The sequence below is a fragment of the Bufo bufo genome, chromosome 4 (assembly GCF_905171765.1).
Source record: "Bufo bufo chromosome 4, aBufBuf1.1, whole genome shotgun sequence".
In the NCBI taxonomy this organism is placed as follows: domain Eukaryota; kingdom Metazoa; phylum Chordata; class Amphibia; order Anura; family Bufonidae; genus Bufo; species Bufo bufo.
In genome coordinates, this window is record NC_053392.1 from 616,222,309 (window position 1) to 616,247,008 (window position 24,700).

Here is a 24,700-nt window from a genome sequence, read left to right on the forward strand (position 1 = left end):
ACAACAAAATATACATTACATTTAATAACTAGAAATATAATGGAACAATATGGAATGATTGCTCTTAATATCTTATGACATGATTATCCCATAGGAAGGAAACAGGATGATCATTACAGAGGGAAACTCAAGTCAACATTGTGAGTCTCTTCATCCACAAAGAAGGAACCTTCATCACGGACACCAACATACTTTCTTTCATATAATCTGTTCTGTAAACTGGAAATTAGGAATTCAATTTGGTAATATTAAGAGTGGGATGTAAAAATGTAAATCCTTATAAGAATTGTGAACAATCCACAAAATCAGGCACATTAGCAGGCATACTGGGATTTTCTTATTTTTCTCAGACTAAACACTCTTGAACCATTTGTTTGAAAATGAACATTCTGATAGTAGGGTTCTCTGGTTCTCTACATCTTCAGCTCTATAGATAATATCTGTAATTCAAGTAGCCATTGATAAATCACTTCCAGTATAAGTGGTTGTGATGTAACAGTCACCTGTTATGGCCACGATGTCAACACCTTTAGCAGCAATTGACAACACCAGGGAACCCTGCCGATCAGCTCAGGTAAGCCTTGCGTCTGCTTTCTACGCCAACCGTCTCATTAATAATAATAAAATGTATTTATATAGCGCCACCATATTCCGCAGCGCTTTACAAATTCAAAGGGTTCATGTACAAAACAAAAGTAACTGGCTAATATGCAACTGAAACACTAGAAACACAAGAGATTACAATCTATGAGGAATTGGGGGTGACACATAAGGTAGTTGATTGTGATAAGTAGGATTTGAGCCATTATGGAACTGACAGGAGTGATGCCGGCCGATCTGCTTCGGGTTTGGGACTACTAGAGGATCGAGTTTAGGTCAGAGGAGTTGGTGGGGGAAAGGTTTAGTCTGGGAAAAGTCATTTGAGGTAGCTTGATAAGCCTGTCTGAAAAGATGTGTTTTTAAGGCACGTTTGAAGGTGGAGAAGTTGTGAATTTACCTAGTATTCCAGGGAAGAGTATGGTAGGTGTAGCTCGAGAAAAGTCTTGAAGACGGGAGTGAGAGGTAAGAATTATGGAGGTTATTAATCTTAGGTCGCTAACAGAACGGAGAGCACGAGTAGGGTGGTAGATGGAGATGAGGGAGGAGATAAATGGAGGTGCAGCACTGTGGAGAGCTTTGTGGGTGAGGGTGAAGAGTTTGAACTGTATTCTGTAGTCTCATTCATCGTTAATATGGCCTAGAAGCAGCTCAGTGATATTGAAGTGAATAAGACTGAGCTGCCATACCGAGCACTGGAAAGCATTGTGCCTTGTAAGCTGCAAGGAGGCCCCCCAGTGGGGCTCTCGAGTTTTGAAACAACCCCAATCTGATATTGATGACTTATCTTGAAGACAGGTCAGACTTCTCCTCTGTGTGAGCTCTCTGATGCCGAGTTAAACTTGATTGAAGGAAAAAACATATCCCACATTCTGAGCATGAAAATGTCTTCTGTTTTAAGTGGATTCTTTGATGTTTCACAAGACCAGATTTATAACTAAAACATTTCCCACATTCTGAGCATGAAAATGTCTTCTCTTTTAAGTGGATTCTTTGATGTTTCACAAGACCAGATTTATCACTAAAACACTTTCCACATTCAATACATGAAAATGGCTTCTCCCCTGTGTGAGTTCTCTGATGCTTAATTAAACCTGATTTCTGACTACAACATTTCCCACATTCTGAGCATGAAAATGGCTTCTCTCCTGTGTGAATTCTTTGATGTGGAACAAGCTCTGATTTATAACTAAAACACTTTCCACATTCAATACATGAAAATGGCTTCTCCCCTGTGTGACTTCTCTGATGCTTAACTAAACTTGATTTCTGACTAAAACATTTCCCACATTCTGAGCATGAAAATGGCTTCTCTCCTGTGTGAATTCTTTGATGTAAAAGAAGCTCTGATTTATTACAAAAACGCTTTCCACATTCAGGACAAAGAAACGGTTTCTCTCCTGTGTGAATTCTTTGATGTGCTGCAAGGATTGATTTCACACGAAAACACTTCCCACATTCAGGACACTGAAACGGCTTCTCTCCTGTGTGAATTCTCTGATGGCTCACAAGAACAGCTTTCTGACTAAAACATTTCTGACATTCTGAACATGAAAATGGCTTCTTCCCTAAGTGGATGTTTAGATGTGTCACAAGATGTGATTTCAGACTAAAACATTTCCCACATTCAGAACATGAAAATGGCTTCACCCCTAAGTGGATGTTTAGATGTCTCACAAGATTTAATTTCACACGAAAACATTTACCACATTCAGGACATGAAAATGGCTCATCCCCTGTATGAATTCTTAAATGTGTCACAAGATCAGATTTCTGAATAAAACATTTCCCACATTCTGAACATGAATACGGCTTCTCCCCTGTGTGAATTCTCCGATGTCCAACTAGAATGAATTTCCTGGTAAAAGATTTTCCACATTCAGAGCATGGAAATGACCTTTTATCTCTGAAATTTCTCTCATGTAAAGAAAAATTTGATTTCTTTTTAAAAGGTTTCCCATGTGAAAATATTTTTCCACGCTTCTGTTTAGTTCTTGTTTTGCCAGTCATTGATTGATTAGATGAAGGTTTCTTGTGACCAGCGGTATCGGTGGATAGATCTCCACTGTGAAGGACTGAGGGTACATTAGGAGCAATTGAATTAGCTTGTGTGGTATTGTTATTTTCTGCTTTATCAGAGGAAGATAAATGAAGATTCTTATGGTATACTCTCATCCCGTTTTCACCTAGAAAATTAAACAAAAAGTTAATTTGTTTCCCAAAGCATTTTTTTTATTATTAATCAATCAAGCTTTTTGAAACAATAGTAAGCCAGAAAACATAAAATAAATAAGACATGTAAGATAACAGTATAGTGTTCAGTTTCAGTAAAGGTGGATTTAAAGGAACCAATAATCGTCTTGATTATCTGGAACGACAGTTCCTGCGAGCGATATTCCCGATAATCTCCCCGATGAACGAGCAAAACGCTTGTACATCAGGTGATCCTGCTGTTCATGCAGGCACCACCAACCATCGTTTCTGGACAGCAGATTGTGTGGTCTAAACAGCGATCTGCTGCTCAGAAACAATGATTCTGTATGGGGATGAGGGATCTCTATAGCGATCCCTCGTCCTCATACTGTGAAGGAGTTTGCTGCTTGAAAATGCAGCGTTCTCCTTCAATGAGGGAGCAGCTAGCTGTCCGGAAGGAACGCTTTCTTCCTGACAACCAGCCAGGCCAACAGCCTGTCTAATCTTGTCTTGAGTTTTTAGGAGTTTTTTGTTGTCCAAGAATTTAATACCTTGTAGAGATGATGACAGATGTTTCTATGCAGACCAAACAGTCCAATACATCCCAATGTCAACAGACAAAAGTTCCAGAAATTACAGATACCACAATAAATGAATATAATAGATATCATGTGTGGAAGGAAATTCAGCATGAACATATACACACCGCTGTGGGCATCCTCCACTGTATGCATTTTTGCTGTATATATAAGCACAACTGCCTGGGTTTGAGTACTTCCTGTCCGTTTAACACCACACCATTTATTTTCAGTTTGTTTGTATATAGAGATGCCTAGAGGTCTATAAACTCCAATTTAAATGAGCCTGTTTTCCATCCACAGACTACATTTAGGTGCACCTCCGAGGCCTGGGCCATATCAGCCAGTCTTCAGTGGGACTTGCAGACTCCTCCCTCCTCCCATTGCTAGCCTGGTTCCATGCTGGAGGTAACTGGAGAGTTGTCTGTGCGTCGGACCTCACGCTCCTGTAATTCGCCCACTGGCCCCTGGTATTGCCCATACGGCTCAGGTAGGTGAGTGTTAGGACCTGAGCTACTAGAGAAACCTTGTCGCGGTGCTCGGGCTCAGACATGTCCTCCACAGTAGGATATGTTGGCTAATCTCTAAATTTTAACATCAGTTTGAGGGTTTAGTAAGTCCGCAGAGTGCACCTGTCTTTGCTATTATTAACATGTACACACCACCTGTGTATACGCTTAATGTATGGCCCTATTATATGCTTTACAAAACCATATCTCACCCAAGTGCTTAATGAGCTTTGAGGAAAATTATCAAAACTAGAGCAGGTGGCCACCATTCAGATTCCAATCATAATAGGACAACCTTTGGAAAATTAAATAAGTAATTTGATTGGTTGTCATGGGCAGCAACTCCATTTTACTTTCAACAAGATTTGATACATCTTCTCCTCCTTTTGTTTTGATCGCTGTTGAGCCTTTTTGTGCTTTACATATTATGGCAACTTTCTTCTTTATTTTTCTTGTACCTTTCCTTTTTCCATTTAAGCCCTTGTATCCCCCTTTACCCCTTTTTTCCCATTGTTCCATTGCTGCATTCTAAATTTTTTAATTGCAATTTTAGGGCACATACAACTTAATAATTTATTTTTGTTAACTCTTTTTGGGTTGGAATGTGAAAAAACAACAGCAATTCCACCACTGATTTTTGCATTTTACAATGTTTACCATGTAGGATAAAAAATATATGTTTGCTTTAGGCCTCATGCACACGACCGTTGTTTTAGTCTGCATCGGAGCCGCAGTTTTTGCGGCTTGGATGCTGACCCATTTACTTCAATGGGGCTGCAAAAGATGCGGACAGAACTCCGTGTGCTGTCCGAATCCATTGCTCCGATCCGTGGTCCGCAAAAGAAATATAACCTGTTATATCAATGGCTGTCCGTGCCATTCCGCAAATTGCGGAACGCACACAGACGCCATCCGTGTTTTGCGGATCCGAAATTTGCGGATCGCAAAACACACAACGGTCGTGTGCATGAGGCCTTATTCTGCAGATCAGTATGATTGCTCTAATACACTTAAATAAGAAAGAGCCATTCCATAGAAGTGAATGGGATGGCTTCTTGTAATTACACTGCTAAACGGCTGCTATGTCGTCGACAAGCGGATAAACAATGAAAGGAAAGCGTGCTGCTTTCCCTTCAATCAACTGATTGGCGGGTGTGCCAGGTGTCGGACCCCTGCCAATATGATATTGATAAAGTAGAAAGAGAGGAGCATCCCTCGGCGCAAGGAACCAACCAGGTGCGGATGATGAATCTTCAGATATATTTATTGCAACCACACAATGCGTTTCGTGGATAGAATCCCCTTCATCAGGTGAAAAGTATTGCATATGATATTGATGACCTAACCTGAGGATAGGTCTTCAATAATAAAATCCTGGAAAACCCCTTTACGCTCTTGAACCCTGATCATGACAGTTGGATGGCAAAACATGTAGGGGAACTTTAAGTTTGGTCTTTGCTTTAACAAATTCAAAAAGACTTGGAAATAAATAAGCTTATGCAGGCTAAGTGAATAAATATATTTACTAAATGTGATAAAAAATATAAAACAGACAAATCATATACAGAGCACTAAAAGTAAATAATCACTGGCCTGCAACACTATACAATATGGGGGGAAATCCTGTCGCCATGTATCACCCCATGGTGATAAGAAATAGAGACAGATCTACCACATTCTACCTGGATAATGTTCAATGAAGTTCGCATTAACTGTCGTTCACAAGGTTTATCCCTTTCAGCCTCTCCTCCTAAGGACGTCCAGTGTGCGGCACGCAGGGCAGAGATGATCACTCAGGAACGCAGCCTTCTCAGTACAATGGGGGATTCGTGCATGTTATCTAACGATCCCTGACTCACCACATTACAAGGAATATCATTACAAAAAGGTGATATAATAGTTAATGGGGACAGAACCAATCAGTACTTAATTATATATGTAAAATACACTTACAACACGATGTATTTTCTCTAATTGTCTGCTATCATTGGCGGTGTTGTACTGCAGACGCACTGTCACCAGCCATATAGCCAGGACTGTGAGTGAAAACATTAAAGGGGTTGTGCAGCAATATATATTGATGATCTATCCTCAGGTCATCAATATCAGATTGGCAGGGGTACGACAGCCGGCACCCCCACCGATCAGCTGTTTGAAGAGGACGCAGCTGCAAGTGAATGGAGAGAGAACCTGTCATTACACTGCGCCGCCCAAACTGTGAAGATGACAGGCAGTATAATGAAGAAAAGCAGCCCTCCTCTACAAACAGCTTATTAGCGGGGGTACCGGGTGTCAGACCCCTGCCAATCTGATATTAATGACCTATTCTGAGGATCAATTGCTGCATGACCCCTTTAAGAAAGTGATGGCATTCTGGTCTATTATATGAAATAGGCTAGGGTACTGATCGGTGACATCGGTTCAGAGTTAGATATGACAAATACACAGATAATGATTAGATATCGATCGGCTCCCGGTTTTGGCGCTCTCAGATGCCATTGTCACATTTGACCACAGCATCTGGGAGAGCTAAAACTGGGAGCCGCGCGCTTCCCGGACTGGGCCACCGTCCCCTGGTTGAGATCAAGGAAGGAGTCCCATACTAGTAATAGGCCCGAGCCTTCACAAGGCTTCCAGGTCAATTACTAATATATTCCAATGCTGGCCTGCAGGAGGCAGCATTGCATTGGAATATATTGAATCTTGTATATGTATAAATATCCATTACGGAATACAAGTGGAAATTTAATGATTGCTTGTTATAGTTACTTTGGATAATTTTTAAAAAGTTGAAAAAAAGTTTAAGAAAATATAAAGAAATTTTAAATTCAAATCACCCACTTCCCTAAGAAAACAAAAAGTAAACGATTAAAAAATGAAACATCATGGGCATCGCCATGTCCAAAAACACCTGTACTATTAACCCTTTCAACCCTGGAGTTTTTTTTTTGTGTGTTTTCGTTTTGCGCACCCTGCCTTCCCAGAGCCATAACTTTTTTATTTGTCTGTTTACATAGCCATATGAGGGCTTGATTTCTGCGGGACAAGTTGTACTTTCCAACGCCACCATTTAATATTGCATATTGTAGTCGAAAGAAGGAAAAAAAAATTCCAAATGGAGTGAAATTTCAAAAAATTGTCCTCCTATTTTGACCCCTATAACTTTTTTGTAATTATGTGTACTCATTTTTTGCGGGGCTATCTTAACTTTTCATTGATACTATTCTGGAGTGTGTATGACTTTTCGATCATTTTTTCTAAAATTTTTTGTAGAAAATGAAACAACCAAGAACGGCTAATCGGCCATTTGGAAGCTTTTTTCCATTTTGCTGTTTTCCATATGGGGAATATATTTTTATAATATGGGCGTTTTCGCACATCGCGATACCTATGATGTGTATTTTTTTTATTTTAGGAATGGTGGTGATTGGAATTTTTATGTTTTTTGACTTTTTTTATTTTTAAAAACTTTATTTTTTTTTACACTTTTTTATAGTTCCCATAGGGTACTATAACATGCAATCATTAGATTGCTATTCTTATAGACTCCAATGCACTTGCTTGTTTCCTATGGAGCCCTATTACAGGCAAGGGCTCCATAGGAAATACTATGCAGCAGTCTCGTGTCATTCACAAATACAGGGGCTGCTGCACACAAGATCGGGCTCCTCCGATCACCACACGGGGGAGGCGGAGCATCACCAGAAGCGCGTTTTCAGCTCGCTCAGATGCCGTGGTCAGGATTGACCACGGCATCTGAGGGGTTAAATGTCCGCGATCGGCATTACTGCCGGTTTCGGACATGAGCCGTGGGAGTATGCTATAAGAAGCAGACGGCCACCCCCGACTATTGCGCCTGCAGCGCTCAGGAGCAGGCGCCATCTTTTAAGACCCAGCCAGCACCGTACTATTACGGCGCGGGTCGGGAAAGGGTTAAAATAATACAAATACAGTGCAAATAACACCTAATAATAATAATAACACCCCATGGGTCCATATACTACCTGTTTATAACTGAGGCCTATCGTGTCATGTGACCTTTACTCAGAAACGGCATTTACCCTCCAGTCTTTTTGTGATTGTTTTTGTCCATATTGTGTCACATTGTACCGGTGCCAAGGAAGATGATGAATATATTGGGGCACTATATCCAGGAGGAGGAGGTTTCTCTGAACTTCCGATCAGATTTTCCATTAATAAAGACATTTACAGTCAAATGAGATGTATGAAAGGTTCTTACCATTCGCGGACACTGATCCGGGTTTTTTGAGCTCACTCGTCGTTCCACCAGAACTTTCCTGCAGTAAAGATCCCACATTAAAGACATGAGAAAACAGAAAACTATACTCATGAACATGAACCTTTCTACCCTGAAGAAGAAGGATCTCCTCACGTGGTGATCAGACAGGATCAACATTCAGACAAGTATCTTACACATATGAAATGTGACATTTTTCTGCATGAAATGACCTGATCCTATCCTGGAGAGGACGCTGTGCTCATCACCTCCAGTTCTTACATTATTGTATGGTAAAAAGCCTGTCATTGCTTCTGGAAACTGAACCTTATATCCACTTGCTCTTGTCCTTTGTGGTGACCTGATTCTAGATGAGAAGGTAATAATGTTTTGCAAAAGCAGGAAGATTCTGTCCCTGATGAGTCAGTCACTGACTGTTAATACAGGACAGTATCTGCTGTAGATGCTGCTGACTGGCATTGTGCTGTCATTTAGTCTATGACTTACATCTACTCTGCAGGACTTTACTTTTACCCACAATGAATCTCAGTTGCCAAGTGGATGTCCAAACAGGAGAACATTTAATACAATCTTTTATGACACCAGAAACCATTTGTAGCCAACAACAAGATGCAATGGAGCCTACAGTATACTCCACTGCTGCTGGGGTTCCGGCATATGAGGAAGCAAAGAAAATCATTTGCGGAAGCAGCAAAGAGCGATGGCCCCAAAGTAACCCAGAATGTCTGTAAGTGACAGTGTGTGTGTACTGTATATATTGTATAAATCCCATGCACCTTAAGGATCCTCTGATGTCACGGGGTCACATGACATTCTCAAGTGATGTGACTCTGAAGCAGGTGCAGGCTTATGTGGCAGGAAGACCCTTTCATACACTTAGGAGGAGTTTGAGCCGGGGCTGTTTTGAAGCACAAATTTGTATTTGGAGAGATGGCAACAGACGGCGACCTGTGTACTGGTGGGGGTTGGGGGAGATGCCAACCTGCCATTTCTAGTTATGCCCCTGACATCAGTCTGTAGAGGATAGGTAGAAAGCTCAGCTGCACTTACTTGATGATCCAGTGGGACATTCTGCTTTTCCTGTGGACGGTCCTGGGAATATAGAGGACTGGGACATCTCTCTGGTGGATTTCTCTGACTGGATCCATCTGTAGAAAATACACACAGTGACTGAATACATTGTCTATATGTGATGATCAGATGATGGGGAATCTGACTCTCAGAACTGTTCTCATCTCTACAGTCATGGAAGGTCTCCTCTTACCCAGTGATGTGAGGGACTGGTGATTCTCCATCATGACGTCCTTGTACAGATCCTTGTGTTCTTCTAAATACTCCCACTCATCCATGGAGAAATAGACAGCAACATCCTGACACCTTATAGGAACCTGACAACACAAGGACACAGTCATTACCAGACCCCTCCCTTGGCATTATTGTATAATGTCCCAGCATTCCCAGCAGCGCTCACCTCTCCGCTCAGCAGCTCAGTGATCCTGGTGGTAAGTTCTAGGATCTTCTGCTCATGTATCAAGGAATGAGGTGGAGGCTCGGTGATGGGGCTCTGGGTCCTGCTCCATCCTCCTGACACACGGGGTGTCACACACTCACCAGACGACTTTTTCACTACTGTGTAATCCTGTGTATGGGGAGACGCCGATCACTACAGAGATTCTAAAAATCCTTCACCTTTCCAGACATTTCCCTGTTTTATTACTAGAGATAAGAGTGATGTCATGTGAGACTCTCACCTCTCCAGTTATCAAGGAGATGATCTCCAGGGTGAGGTCTAATATCCTTGCAGCCATGTGGTCTCTGTCCTTGTACAGATCCTTGTGTCCTTCTAAATACTCCCACTCCTCCATGAAGAAATAGACAGCGACATCCTGACACCTTATAGGAACCTGACAACACAAGGACACAGTCATTACTAGACCCGTCCCTTGGCTTTATTGTATAATGTCCCAGCATTCCCAGCAGCGCTCACCTCTCCGCTCAGCAGCTCAGTGATCCTGGTGGTAAGTTCTAGGATCTTCTGCTCATGTATCAAGGAATGAGGTGGAGGCTCGGTGATGGGGATCTGGGTCCTGCTCCATCCTCCTGACACACGGGGTGTCACACACTCACCAGACGACTTCTTCACTACCTTGTAATCCTGTGTATGGGAAGATGCCGATCACTACAGAGATTCTAAGAATCCTTCACCTTTCCAGACATTTCCCTGGTTTATTACTAGAGATAAGAGTGATGTCATGTGAGACTCTCACCTCTCCAGTTATCAAGGAGATGATCTCCAGGGTGAGGTCAAATATCTTTCCAGCCATGTGGTTTCTGTCCTTCTCCATCCTTGATGGGTCATTGATGGAAAGGACCATTGTCTTTCAAAAGAAGAGAGGCCTGCACCTAAGGAACCTGAGGGAAACAAGTGAGTGCAGGTTAAGAGAGCACAGTCAGTGACTTGTAGGTCAGGGACACATTGTAGATTAATCTGGCCCACAGGCTATGGGCATTTCTCTGTTTAATTAACTTAAAGGAAAACTGTATTACTATGTTATTTTATTTTTTCTTATTTGTAGATTATAACCTGGACCTACGGAGAATATAACTGATATAATCTGCTGATCTTCTGATTTGTTATCCTTTTAACCTCACTACACTAAAAAGGAAACATATGTGGATTTATCATTCTACAATAATATGGAGATCTGCTGGTCAGTTTTGGCTTGGACATTTCTGGTGTTGGAATTCAGCTTTAAAATATAATCTACTTATTTACATGTGTAATTTTATGTGTTTCTATTTTGATTTTTGTCCCTCATTGTCCCCGGAGGAACCAATAGTATTGAGGAAAAGTGTTGGGACCCAGAGGAGACCTCGTGGCTCAGTTGGTCATGTAGGTGTATTGGGATCTCCACTGGGGACATTGATGATCTTATGGTCATCACTGGGATCTTTATGAATACACTTTCACACTTGGTGTTTTTGTTAGTGTTGTGTATATCACCAATATATCTTGTGTTTTATATTTCAGAACAGCTCGGTGCCTCTGGTATTTATTGGCGGGATTCTTCTGTGCCTATAGTCCAATTATCTCTGCATTATGCAACGTTCACCATGATCTGTGTTTAGCAGATGGCTCATAGTCCGTATCTCTGTAACCTGTAATCAATTTAAATAACAGACCCAGATATTGCCGGCTGTTCAGGTAAGACCGCAGCGTGTCCCAATACGGAGGCAGATACGGTAGAATACAAGGGTGAGGCGAGGAGTCGTCAGCTCCCGGCTCCACCATTCCCCGGCCTGTGCTCTCCCTAGCAGGCAGGCGCGATGCAGTGACATCATCTGTGTCTGCGGAGCAGAGAGGCAGAAAGCACAAGCCGGGGGACGATGTGCTCCATTCACTGGGGGGACGGGGCTAGGTAGTGCTTTTATATTTTATGAAAAATACAGGGGCAACACTATTTAAACGGGGGCACCAAGGGGGGCAACTCTACGCTGAGAGGAACTCTAAGGCCGCCTGCACACGATGCGGGTGATCTCACATAAGATCTGCATGAATTTCCGTGCAGATTTCTGTACGTTTCTGCTCCATAATTGCGGATTTTGATGCAGATTCGATGTAGTATATAGATCCTTACACTATAGCGGTCTACACACCTGTATTATATAACTCCAGATACACAGATAACTAGCGTCACCAGCGCTGGAAATAGTCATCTATGGGGGAAATAACCTGGGGGGTCTGATTAACCCCTTAATGCTCAGACAATTTTGAGCTTTCACCTGTCAATTTTTTCATCCTCAATTTCTAAAATCCATAATGTATAGATGACATTGTAAATGATTCTGTGGAATACAAGGATTGCAGCGAAACCAGGGTCATTTCTTCTTTACAGTTAAGACACTTTCTGGAAAAAAATAATAGTTTTTGTGTCGCTTTGTACTGAGAACGACGACTTATCTGTTCTCCCATAAATAGAGCAGTGGGGGGGGGGGGGGGGGGGAATTGATGGTATCATAGGTACCATTCTGGGGTACACACAACATTATAATTTTTAATGCAATGTTTTGAAAGGGAAGATGACCTAAAAACAGCAATCCAATCATTATGTCATCGGAAGACGGTTACAAGCAGAGCACCTTCCGTTTCTCTCCACCATTAACCCCTTCCCGACCAGCGTCGTAGTACTACAGCACACACATCGGGCCGGTGCAGAAGCTGCGCCAGCCCGATCAGCTGCAGGGGACCGGCTGTTTGCGTCAGCTGGACCCCTGTGGTATGCGACAGCGTAGGTGAAAACACAGATGCCGTCGCATTAACCCTCACTATGCTGCGGTAAGGGCTGACCGCGTCATGTGCGGTGTGTGTGGAGGGAGGGAGCTCCCTCTCCTTCCCCATCGTGTCCCTGCGCTGCTGTGACGGGGACCCGAAGGCAGGGAAGGCAGCCCGATGCCTTCCATGTAATACTGTGAGATCCAGACCCCTGGATACAGTGTGTAATACACTTACAGCCAATGCATTACAATACAGAAGTATTGTAATGCATTGTACAGGGGATCAGACCCCCAAAAGTTGTAAGGGGGAAAAAAAAAACAACTGGTTTTGCATAATAAAAAAAAAGAAAAGTTTCAAGTAAAAAAAATAAAAAGCGTTCTTTTTCCATAATTACCGTATTTTTCACACTCTATAAGACACCCCTAGGTTTTAGAGGAGAACAATAAGAAAACTTAGACTTTAGGTCAGAACAGCAGTTAGACCCCCAATGTTAATCAGACCTCAGATCACAGCCCCCATCAGACCCTTAATGTTAATAGGACCCCAATAAGACCTCAGCTCAGACCCCAATGTGAATGACCCCCAATCAGACCTCAGATAAGAGCCCCATGCATCTTATCAGCCCCCATTGCCTCTCATCAGCCCTCATGCCTCTCATCAGCCCACATATGAGCCCTCATGCCACAAAGAACTTAAAAAAAAAAAACTCTTACCTCTCCTTCTCTAGACGACGCCGCCACTTGTCACCCACAGCGAGATCCTCTTCATCCTGCTGTCAGCTGTGCTGTGATCTGATGTGCACAGCGTGAGGTCACAGAGCGCACTCACGCTGTGCGCAGCCACTGCACCGCCGACAGCCCAGGACCAGGAAGCGGTGAGTACAGAGCCTTCACCGCTTCCTGGTCCTCCTGTACTAATGAGCACTTCCATAATGGAAGCGCTCATTAGTGTTCGCCCCATAAGACACAGGGACATTTCCCCCCCACTTTTGGGGGGGGAAAAATGCGTCTTATGGGGCAAAATATACGGAAAGTAATTAAAAAAAATAGGAAAAAAAAGAAAAGATTGTCAAAACAGCCAATTTTCATCACCTTCCCTCGCAAAAAGTGTAATACCAAGCGATCAAAAAGGCGTATTTAGCCAAAAATGGTACCAATCAAACCACCACCTCATCCCACAAAAAATGAGCCCCTACCTAAGACAATCACCAGAAAAATAAAAAAACAATAGGGCAGTCAGAAAATGGAAACACAACAAAATTTCATTCTGTTCAAAAATGCAAAGTAAAACTTAACAAAAATAAATATAATAGACATATTAGGTATCGCCGCTTCAGTAACAACCTGCTCTATAGAAATATCCCATTATATGCCCCTCAGGTAAATACTGTAAAGAAAATGTAAAAAAATAAACTGCCTTCTTTTTACCTTGCCTCACAAAAAGTGTAATACTGAGCGATCAAAAAGTCTTATGAACCCTAAAATGGTACCAATGAATACGTCAACTCATCCCCCAAAAAATGAGCCCCCACATAAGACAATCACTCAAAAAATAAAAACCAATGGCGCCCATAAACCAATCCATCAAAATCTGCGCTGCAAAAGCCATATGGCGCTCCTTCCTTTCTGAGTCCTGTCATGTGCCCCCACAGCCGTTTACCACCACATATGGGGTGTTGCCGTATTCAGAAGAAAATGAGTAACAAATTATGGGGTGCTTTTTCTCCTGTTACCCCTTGTTAAAAAGAAAAATTTGGGACTAAAGCAACATTTTATTGGAAGAAATTAAACTTTTCATTTTCATCGCCAAGTGTTTTCAAATTCCGTAAAACGCTTAGGGGGTTAAAATAATCAGTACCCCCCTTAATATATTATTTGAAGGGTGTAGTCTCCAAAATGGGGTCACTTTTTGAGGGTTTCCACTGTAGGTAAAGTCAGGGTCTCTTCAAATACAAAATGGTGCTAAAAAAAACATTCTAGCAAAATCTGCCTCCAAAATCCATATGGAGCTCCTTTCCTTCTGACCACTGCCATGTGCCCTGACAGCAGTTTACCACAACATATGGGGTATTTCTGTAAACTGCAGAATCAGAGTAATGCAGATTGAGGTTTAGTTTGCTGTTGATCCTTGCTGTGTTGCAAGAAAAAACTGAATTTAAAACATGAAAAATCTGCATTAAAAAAAGAAATTTTGCCTCCATTTTCATTTAATTCTTGTGGAACACCTAAAAGGTTAACAAAGTTTTTAACATCAGTTTTGAATAATTTGAGGGGGGTAGTTTTTAAAATGGGGTCATTTATGGGGGGTTTACAATCTGTAAGCCCCTCAAAAACATTTTATAACTTGGTGCTTCAAAAATGGTTTTGGAAATTTTGTAGAAAATTTTAAAAATGTCTTCTAAACTTGTAACTACCTAAAAAAATAAAACGACATTTACAAAATGATGCCAACATAAAGCAGACATATGGGGAATGATGACTGATAACTATTTTAAGAGGCATTATTGTCTGTCTTAAAAGTAGAGAAATTCAAATTAAAAAAATTGTGAATTTTTCAAAATGTTTGGTAAATTTGGGATTTTTTATGTATAAAGGAAAAATATATCGAATCAAATTTCACACTGTCGTGAAGTACAATGTGTCCCGAGAAGACAGATCTCAGAATGGCCTCGATAAGTATAAGTGTTCCAAAGTTATCACCACATAATGTGACACGTCAGATTTGCAAAAAATGGCCCGGGGTAGAAAGGGTTAATAGACCTCGCTGTTGTCAGCCATGTTTCCATTACATTTCCTGGGAAAGAAATAACTGAAACCTGATGAAACCGACACAAACCGAGCGCAACTGACGCTCCGAACAACTCGTCCAGACAGAACAGAACTGAGGAGACGAGCCCTTATGTGTTACACGCTGGTCGCTGCGGTCACGGTGATACAACCACAGACAGAACTGATGGAACTTGTGTGTAAAACCCTCCGTTCTCTCAGCTCCTGACACAATCCGTATCGCTCGTGTGACATAAGCCGAATACAGACGACTCCTGCTGATCTCACAAGTGCATCGACCGCAGCCACCAGATCCACCAATATGTCCATCATCAGCGCAGGTCAGGAAGGAGATGAAGAGAAGTCCTGTCCCCGTCCTGTCAGACGCCTCTTTCCTCTAATCGCTGGTGTTCTGCTCCGGGGCCAGTGATGGGTCCGGGGTTTGTCCTGCTGCTCGCACAGCTGCAGGTTTGTTACTGTCACATGTGTGTGCAATTATTTACCCCCAACTGTGCAAACCCCAATCCCTGCGGCCATCACTGAACCCCCAATATCACCAGCATTAAAGGGCTATTCCCGTCACATAACGTGAGGTTCTATCGCTAGGACTGGTCATCAGTGTGCGGTAGGTGGGGGCTCGTCTCTATCAGGACCCCACTAATCCTGAGAATGGAGGGGCTGCAGAGCTGTTTACTGCTGAATCTCCTCCACAGTCCCTGCTCATTAGAGCTCCGGCCTCCGCTGTGCAGGGACAGTGAGGAGAGGACACAGCGCTGCAGCCCCTTCATCTAGAAGAGGTTGTCCCCACCGACCACACACTGACTCCATATCCTAGTGACATCACAGAACAGTGTGTGATTGAAGACCCCTCTAATCCAGGAGAACAGCCCCTCTTACAGGGGTCTGGGGGTCTCCTAATATTCCAGGGGGAGAGCAGACATGTCTGAGGAGAACTCCCCTCCTGACCTCCAGACTGTGTGAGCAGAGACTCTCTATGGCCGGTGCTGCCCCCTGCTGGCTGGACCTGCTATATGTCACCTATAGAACCGCTCCATTCTAATAAACCCAGAACCAAGACCAATAACTGACCTGCAGATCTCACCTCCTGGGGCTGCAGGACCTGCGATGACGTCACACTGGTCACATGACAGGAAGTGCTACACAGTGAAAGACCTCCACTGCTTTACTCCTCCCCTCATGTGACTGATCACATGACCATGACATCATTAAAGGTCCTGTAGGGTAATGTCTAAACTCCATGCTTGGTCGAGACGAGGGTTGAGCTTCAGATTACTCATTTATTATGTTTTTAAAGATTCAGAAATGAAAACCGAATTAATTCCCCAAAGTCTCACGTGACTTCAGGTGAAAAGATTTTTGGCTCCACGGAGACGGCATTAAAATCGAAGACCTTCTGATGTCTGACCACAGCACATGGGATGGAGATATGACCCTTCTGCTACATTCCACAGCTGCTTCAAACCCATGTGACTTCAGCATGTCATGTGACCCTGTAACGTCACAAGGTCCCTTGGATATAAGATCTACAGATAAGTTACTGTAGTCTCCTCCAATATACAGCAGAGACTAGAAGGAAATGGGTAAAACTGCTCCCCATGGTTCCCCCTCTCTCACACAGACCGCTCCCCATGGTTCCCCCTCTCTCACACAGACCGCTCCCCATGGTTCCCCCTCTCTCACACAGACCGCTCCTCATGGTTCCCCCTCTCTCACACAGACCGTTCCCCATGGTTCCCCCTCTCTCACACAGACCGCTCCCCATAGTTCCCCCTCTCACACAGACCGCTCCCCATGGTTCCCCCTCTCTCACACAGACCGCTCCCCATATTTCCCCCTCTCTCTCACACAGACCGCTCCCCATGGTTCCCCTCTCTCACACAGACCGCTCCCCATGGTTCCCCCTCTCTCACACAGACCGCTCCCCATGGTTCCCCCTCTCTCACACAGACCGCTCCCCATGGTTCCCCCTCTCTCACACAGACCGCTCCCCATGGTTCCACCTCTCTCACACAGACCGCTCCCCATGGTTCCCCTCTCTCACACAGACCGCTCCCCATGGTTCCCCCTCTCTCACACAGACCGCTCCCCATGGTTCCCCTCTCTCACACAGACCGCTCCCCATGGTTCCCCCTCTCTCACACAGACCGCTCCCCATGGTTCCCCCTCTGTCACACAGACCGCTCCCCATGGTCCCCCCTCTCTCACACAGACCGCTCCCCATGGTTCCCCCTCTCTCACACAGACCTCTCCCCATGGTTCCCCCTCTTTCACACAGACCGCTCCCCATGGTTCCCCCTCTCTCACACAGACCGCTCCCCATGGTTCCCCCTCTCTCACACAGACCTCTCCCCATGGTTCCCCCTCTTTCACACAGACCGCTCCCCATGGTTCCCCCTCTCTCACACAGACTGCTCCCCATGGTTCCCCCTCTCTCACACAGACCGTTCCCCATGGTTCCCCCTCTCTCACACAGAGACCGCTCCCCATCGTTCACCCTCTCTCACACAGACCGCTCCCCATGGTTCCCCCTCTCTCACACAGACCGCTCCCATGGTTCCCCCATGATATTGAGGAGACTAAACTGGCTCTTGCAGGTTCTGCTGCTTGTGGCAATAAAGATGGCCTCCCTTTCATACACACTGGTGGCAGGAATCTGCATCAAGCTGTTTATACAGTGTTTCCTTGTAATAAGGTAATTTTGCCTACCTCTCTGCAGGAGGAAAACATTCCCCATTTTGCTTTGATAACGAGGATCTAAAAGCATGGCTATCAAGTAATCATCAGACTGCTTTATGTCAATGATACTCCTGTCAGTACGCAAGCAAGGATACAGCTCGCTAATTCTGGCCAGCGTGCCCAAGGACCCAGTTCTTTTTAGCTCTGCCCCCACTGAGATGATTGTGTGTGTGGCCAGTGCCATCATCATCATCCTCCTGCTGATACACCTCCGACTCCTCCTCCAGTGACAGTACCTCATCATCCTCCATGAGATTTACTTCTTGTGGGACTCCAACAGCTACAGGGCAGGCATCAAGATGCATTAGCTGTTCTTCTTCCACCATCGTCCCCTGTTAGGTGAGCATATGTTCTAGGATAAATTTAATTCTAAGTTTATCACATGCACTATACAGGGAGCATGCGTTATTTCCCCAGGTTCTACGTGGCCACTATTCTGTGGTACAGTCGATGACCATATTGTCCAGTTGAAGGTGGCAGAGAGACAGCCAGCAGGATGTTTGCTGCTTAATGCACTTTAGCAAGTGATCGGCTGTGCAGCCACAACACTGCATGGCAACACCTGACTTTACATATGTGATAGGAGGGAGGGGGAGGGGGAGCGACACTCTTCCCTGTGGTTGTTGGGTAAGAGATGTGAGAGTGGTGAGGCCATTGTCAGTAAAATATTTATATGATCAGTATAACCTGAGTGATCATATTGAATACACACATATATATATATATATATTCATATTTGTGATAATAGATATGTACTTTGTGCAGATTATCATTATTTCACTCTTGTATAATGCTTTGGCCTTTTAGCACACTACGCTTCAAGGCCATCTGTATTTTTGTTTGTCTGAATATTTGAGAGGAAAAGGGAGTATTTTATCCAATTTAGAAATGACAATACGAAGGTTGAGAAATATGTGGTGTGAGCAGATATATATCAAGTTCTCATGCGTCCCAGGAAATGTTTTTCTAGTCATTAATTGTCTACGCGTCCAAATTGAATCCAAGTTCGGAGAAATTGAACCTTTACTTATATTTTGTTGCCAATATGCTATCACGTGCAATTATGTAATATCCCATGTATTATTTCAAGTACTGTAAACGCCATAAAACAACCAGTTACTCCCATTATCAGAGGGGTATATTAATAAAGATATTTGGGGTGGTCCCCAGGTCTCCTCAGACACAACTATTGTGATTGTGTCTCTGTGTCGGCCGACTTAACTATGTCAATTACTTTGTACCTAAAAATTGAACTACTCTCACAGCTGGAGGCCCCAGCAAGATATCCAGCCTTGCTTGTTTGGGACGGAACCACAGGGTAGCGGGCACCCACGGGTCCAGGAACGCTTATCCTAAGAGAGACCACATCCAAGGAAGGTCAATGGCTCCAAAATGATCGAGCGGAAATGTGGGACAAGTTGTTAAAGTTGAAGCATCGAATGAAAGGAGGTGGCGTGTGTCAATTAAAGACGAATTTTTGAAATTTAATTCCCTGTCACCTATGCAGAGCAGGGGTTTTTCCATCGCCAAAAATGGGTTAATGTCACCCAATGGAACAGACTATTTTTAAAAATTTTAGTCCCTGTCACCTATGCAGAGCAGGGGTTTATTCACGGCAAAAAATGTAAAATGTCACCCAAGAAAGTAACAGACAAATTAGTGAAATGTATTTCCTTGTCCACTAGGTAGAGCAGGGGTATATCACAGCCAAAAATTGGTGAAAGTCACCCGACAATGTAACAGAAAAATTTCTGAAATTTATTAACCTGTCCACTAGGTAGAGCAGGGGTATATCACCAGGGCCGGCCTTTGGGGCGTGTGAGCTGTGCGGCCGCACAGGGCGCCATGGCAACAGGGGGTTGCCCGACACAGCTCGCAGTTGGGCCCTTACAGCAGGCCGGCCTGAGCCGCTGCAGCTGCCAAGTCAGGTTCCGGAGCGTGGAGGAGGTTCTTAGGGGCGCAGGTGCAGCGTCCAAGTGTTGGGCCTTCACAGAGAGCCGCGGAAGGATCCACTTAATGTGTCAGGGCGGCGGCCGGTGCTCTGCAGACAGGGAGGGAGCAGAAGACTTCAAATAGTGAGCACCTGTTCTTATTGTTTTTTTTATTTTTTTTACCAAATATCTTTCATTAAATGGGGGCCGGGTCTAATTAAGGGGGGCAGGGGACTGGATAAGGGTGACAGACACTGGGTATGATTAAGGGGGGCAGGGGACTGGGTAAAGGTGACAGGGTATGATTAAGGGGGGCAGGGGACTGGCTATGGGTGACACTGGGTATGATTAAGGGGGGCAGGGGACTGGCTATGGGTGACACTGGGTATGATTAAGGGGGCAGGAGACTGGCTATGGGTGACACTGGGTATGATTAAGGGGGCAGGAGACTGGCTATGGGTGACACTGGGTATGATTAAGGGGGGCAGGGGACTGGCTATGGGTGACACTGGGTATGATTAAGGGGGGCAGGGGACTGGCTATGGGTGACACTGGGTATGATTAAGGGGGGCAGGGGACTGGCTATGGGTGACACTGGGTATGATTAAGGGGGCAGGAGACTGGCTATGGGTGACACTGGGTATGATTAAGGGGGCAGGAGACTGGCTATGGGTGACACTGGGTATGATTAAGGGGGGCAGGGGACTGGCTATGGGTGACACTGGGTATGATTAAGGGGGGCAGGGGACTGGCTATGGGTGGCACTGGGTATGATTAAGGGGGGCAGGAGACTGGCTATGGGTGGCACTGGGTATGATTAAGGGGGGCAGGAGACTGGCTATGGGTGACACTGGGTATGATTAAGGGGGCAGGGGACTATACATATGTTACCAGTCAATCCAGTTATTTATTATTGTACTTGCACTTAAATTATCTGTAATTAAAAAAAAAAAATTGTTACAAAGATTGTTTTCCTCTTAGTGTATGTTTAGGTGAACCGGAGGGGGGCGCCACAAGATTAGCTCGCACAGGGCGCCTGAACACCTAAGGCCAGTCCAAAAATTGGTGAATGTCACCCGACAATGTAACAGAAAAATTAGTGAAATTTATTAACATGTCCACTAAGTAGAGCAGGGGTATATCACAGCCAAAAATTGGTGAATGTCACCTGTTCTGCTTTGCGTTATTGAACTGTTGTATAAGACTAGTCAGACAGCTTAACAATAGTGTTGAGCGAACATCTGTTTTAAGTTCGGCGTCTAAAGTTCAGCTTCCGGTTAGCGGAGAATCCCGATATGGATTCCGAATTCCGTTGTGGTCCGTGGTAGCGGAATCAAAAATCGGCCATTATTGATTCCGCTACCACGGACCCCAACGGAATTCGCAATCCATATCGGGATTCTTCGCTAACCGGAAGCCGAACTTTAGACGCCGAACTTAAAACAGATGTTCGCTCAACACTACTTAACAATAATTCGGGACCTACTAAAAGGAATGACAGAATGGAATGCCCATAGACTTTAACAGGAAAGTGGAATGAAAGTGGAATGCCCATAGAGAATAATGGAAATGTAATATTTGAATGAGAGACAAAACCATTTGACATATCTGATAATTATTTAGCAGGCTTACTCTCCAAACTCGGTGGGATTATTTAATGTTCACATTAAGTGGGATTATCACTGTTTTCTGCAGAATGACGAGGGTGAACGACACAAAGGAATGGGCTCATTTGCAGGTAAATCTGTGTTATGTAGGACATTAACCTTTACCGCTAGTGTTCCCTGGGTAGAGTAGCATATTGTAAAACGAAAATTACCTTGGATTATAACCAATTTCTATAGAATGCAAAGGTGATGGAATGCCCATAGACTATAATGGGAAGTAAAACGTGACTTGGTGCCTGAACCATTCAACATATCAAATAAATCTGTAGCAGGCTTACTCTCCAAGTTCAGTGGGATTATTTAAAATTGAGATTAAGTGGGATTAACATGTTAATATCCTACATAACACAGATTTACCTGCAAATGAGCTCAGAGTTTACTTCCCATTATAGTCTATGGGCATTCCATTGTGTCATTCCCCTTGTCATTCCATATAAACCAATGATAATCCCACTTAATCTTAATTTAAAATAATCCCACTGAACTTGGAGAGTAAGCCTGCTAAATAACTATCAGATATGTCAAATGGTTTTGTCTCTCATTCAAATATTACATTTCCATTATTCTCTATGGGCATTCCACTTTCCTGTTAAAGTCTATGGTCATTCCATTCTGTCATTCCTTTTAGTAGGTCCCCAATAATTCAGAAATCAAGAAACGTGAGACGTCAGATCTGTATGTATTCTCTTTTTTCTGAATAACTTTGTAAAACTACAACATAAGCATAAACAAAACATATGTGTCAGTACATTACACATAATACAGCAGCCTCACTCATCAGCGAGAGTACTCACAGACAATTCCATCCTAAGTCCAGGAATAGATCGAGCTCCTCTGCATGCAGCCTGCTAGATCCAGGAGGAGTCATGAAATGGAGGAAATACACTTCCAGGTTAAAGGTTACTGCCTCTTGCTCTGCGAAAAATACACTTCCTGCAAAGTTCTGTCAAGGTAGTAACTAACTTTGACCACTAGATGGCAGCAACGTCAAACATAACATTGCAGTATAATCTTTTCAGCACATTACATACATTTAGGCCTCAAGCACACGACCGCTGTGTGCATCCGCGTCCGTTCCGTAATTTTTCACAGTTTAGCAGAGGTCCCATTCATTTCTATGGAGCTGTGAAAAAAAACTGATAGTATAATACAACCTGTCCTATTCGTCTCAGTGGAAAACGGAGGACGGACCCATTCAAGTCAATGGGTCCGTCCAAAAAAACGGATGAACAACTGGTATGTCATCCGTGTCCGCGTCCGTGTCCGTTTTTTTCTACAAGACCTTGGTGCAATAAAATTACACTTTTCATTAACCTTCCGTATTTTTTCCCCTGTCAGACAAATAAAAAAGGAAAACACAAGGAAACACAACTGAAGCAAAATCGGACACGGACCACTGAAGCCAAATCACTGACACTGTCGTGTGCATGAGGCCTTAGTTTTCTCTAAAACTGTCTCACTGTTCAATAGGGAGACAGAGAGATCTATACAACTAGTGAAATAATGATACAAAGAGGGGAGTAATGTGAGAGTGGTGAGGTCATTGTCAGTATAATATTCATATTATCAGTAAAAACGGAGTGATTATATTAAATATATATATATTTGGGATAATAGATATGTACTTTGTGAGGATTATCATTATTTCACTCTTGTATAATGCTTCGGCCTTTTAGCACACTACGCTGAATATTTGTGAGGAAAAGGGAGCATTTTATCCTATTTACAAATGGCAATACGAAGGTTGAGAAATATGTGGTGTGAGCAGATATATATCAAGTTCTCATGCGTCCCAGGAAATGTTTTTCTAGTCATAAATTGTCTACGCGCCCAAATCAAATCCAAATTTTGAGAAATTGAACCTTTACTTCACTATCACGTGCAATTATGTAATATCCCATGATTTATTTTAAGTACTGTAAACAGGGCCGGTGCAAGGATTTTTGCCGCCCTAGGCAAGATAAAAATTGCCACCCCCTCCCCCCCCCCCTTATCAGATGATCTGCCCATATCATGTTCCACCCCTTTCTCAGCTTTTAAATTAAAAGAACTGCTATGTTTCCCTTAGGGTTAATCCAGCTTCTTGTAGCCGTCTCCCTGACAGCCGCTAGAGGGGCTTCCGCGATTCTCACTGTGAAAATTACAGTGGGAAGACGCGGAACATAATTTTGATTGCGTGCGCATGCGCAGCTGAGAGGAGGATCGGGGAGAAGAATTCCCAGTGCCGACTCTGGAGAAAAGCAAGTGGCTGAAGGGGTTTTAACCCCTTCAGCCCAGTGGGAGGGGGACACGAGGGTGCCCCACTCCTAACAACTATATAGTGCCAGGAAAATGAGTTTGTTTCCCTAGCACTATAGCGCTCTTTTACCACCAGTACTGCACAGTGTCTGTTCTCTGCAGGAACAGGCTATAGACACCAGTACCACCACTACATTAACTGCACTGGTTCTGGGACTATAGTGTCCTTTTAATGTGAGGTAAATTAGTTTCCAATGTAGCTTGAACCGCTAAAGGCAGAAGTTGCTTGTGGCAGCGGCACTGGCGCTGTGGAAGAATTGAACAAGAAACCAAAGAATTTGATCGAGCAGAGATGAGGTTTAAATAATGTAGCAGTAGTCAATTTCTTGAATAATTTTGGCAGTCCCAACTTGGTTGGGCCAGCTGGATCCATGGCCTGAGCAAACTGTTACAAAGCAGATATGGATCCACTGTGTGATTTGAACAGAACTGGCTTTGGCTACTCCTAAGGATGTTATCCAAGTGGCCCCACTGGTCTTCATCCCTAAACATCTATAAAGGAACCTAGACTCTTTTGCAGGAGAACCACTTGGAGCAGTCTCTGTTCAAGTGACTGCTGAGCCACAGGGGTCAAGAGAAACTGGTGTGGAGCACGATGATTGCTGATTACTGGGAGCGCATGGTGATGTAATCACGCTGGGAACGCAGGTCCTTCAGTATCAAGAGAGAAGGTTTTTTGTTTAACCCTTATATGACCATTTTGCACTAGTGTAACCATTTTTAACGGCTGTTAGACCGATGCACTTTTGTCTAATGGCTGTTACAAATGGTCTAATTGATTTCAATAGGCTCTGATGGCTATGGCCAAAATAGGACATATGAACAGCCCCATAGACTTCTATTGGTTCTTCGTCTTATGAATGTACAAAAA

General features: G+C 43.7%; 3 protein-coding genes across 3 annotated transcripts in view; all 3 read right to left on the minus strand.

Annotated features, from left to right (window-relative positions):
- Positions 1–10,146, minus strand: part of LOC120999657 (zinc finger protein 260-like) — a 344,532-nt gene extending 334,386 nt beyond the window's left edge. The window contains exons 1-2 of the mRNA XM_040430651.1: positions 10,123–10,146; positions 9,400–9,523 (exon numbers count right to left, since the gene is read on the minus strand). Of these exons, the coding sequence (XP_040286585.1) occupies positions 9,400–9,484 (85 nt within the window). The 5' untranslated portion in view covers positions 9,485–9,523; positions 10,123–10,146. The remainder of the gene's footprint in view (positions 1–9,399; positions 9,524–10,122) is intronic.
- LOC120999664 (oocyte zinc finger protein XlCOF6-like) overlaps positions 1–24,700 on the minus strand; it is a 2,208,135-nt gene that overhangs the window by 1,142,262 nt on the left and 1,041,173 nt on the right. The gene's annotated exons all lie outside the window — the stretch shown is intronic.
- Positions 888–9,222, minus strand: LOC120999702 (gastrula zinc finger protein XlCGF57.1-like). Its single transcript, XM_040430723.1, has 4 exons — positions 9,186–9,222; positions 8,348–8,481; positions 8,118–8,175; positions 888–2,783 (listed from the first exon to the last, which is right to left on the minus strand). The coding sequence occupies exon 4, from the start codon at positions 2,770–2,772 to the stop codon at positions 1,381–1,383; it is 1,392 nt and encodes a 463-aa protein (XP_040286657.1). The 5' UTR covers positions 2,773–2,783; positions 8,118–8,175; positions 8,348–8,481; positions 9,186–9,222; the 3' UTR covers positions 888–1,380.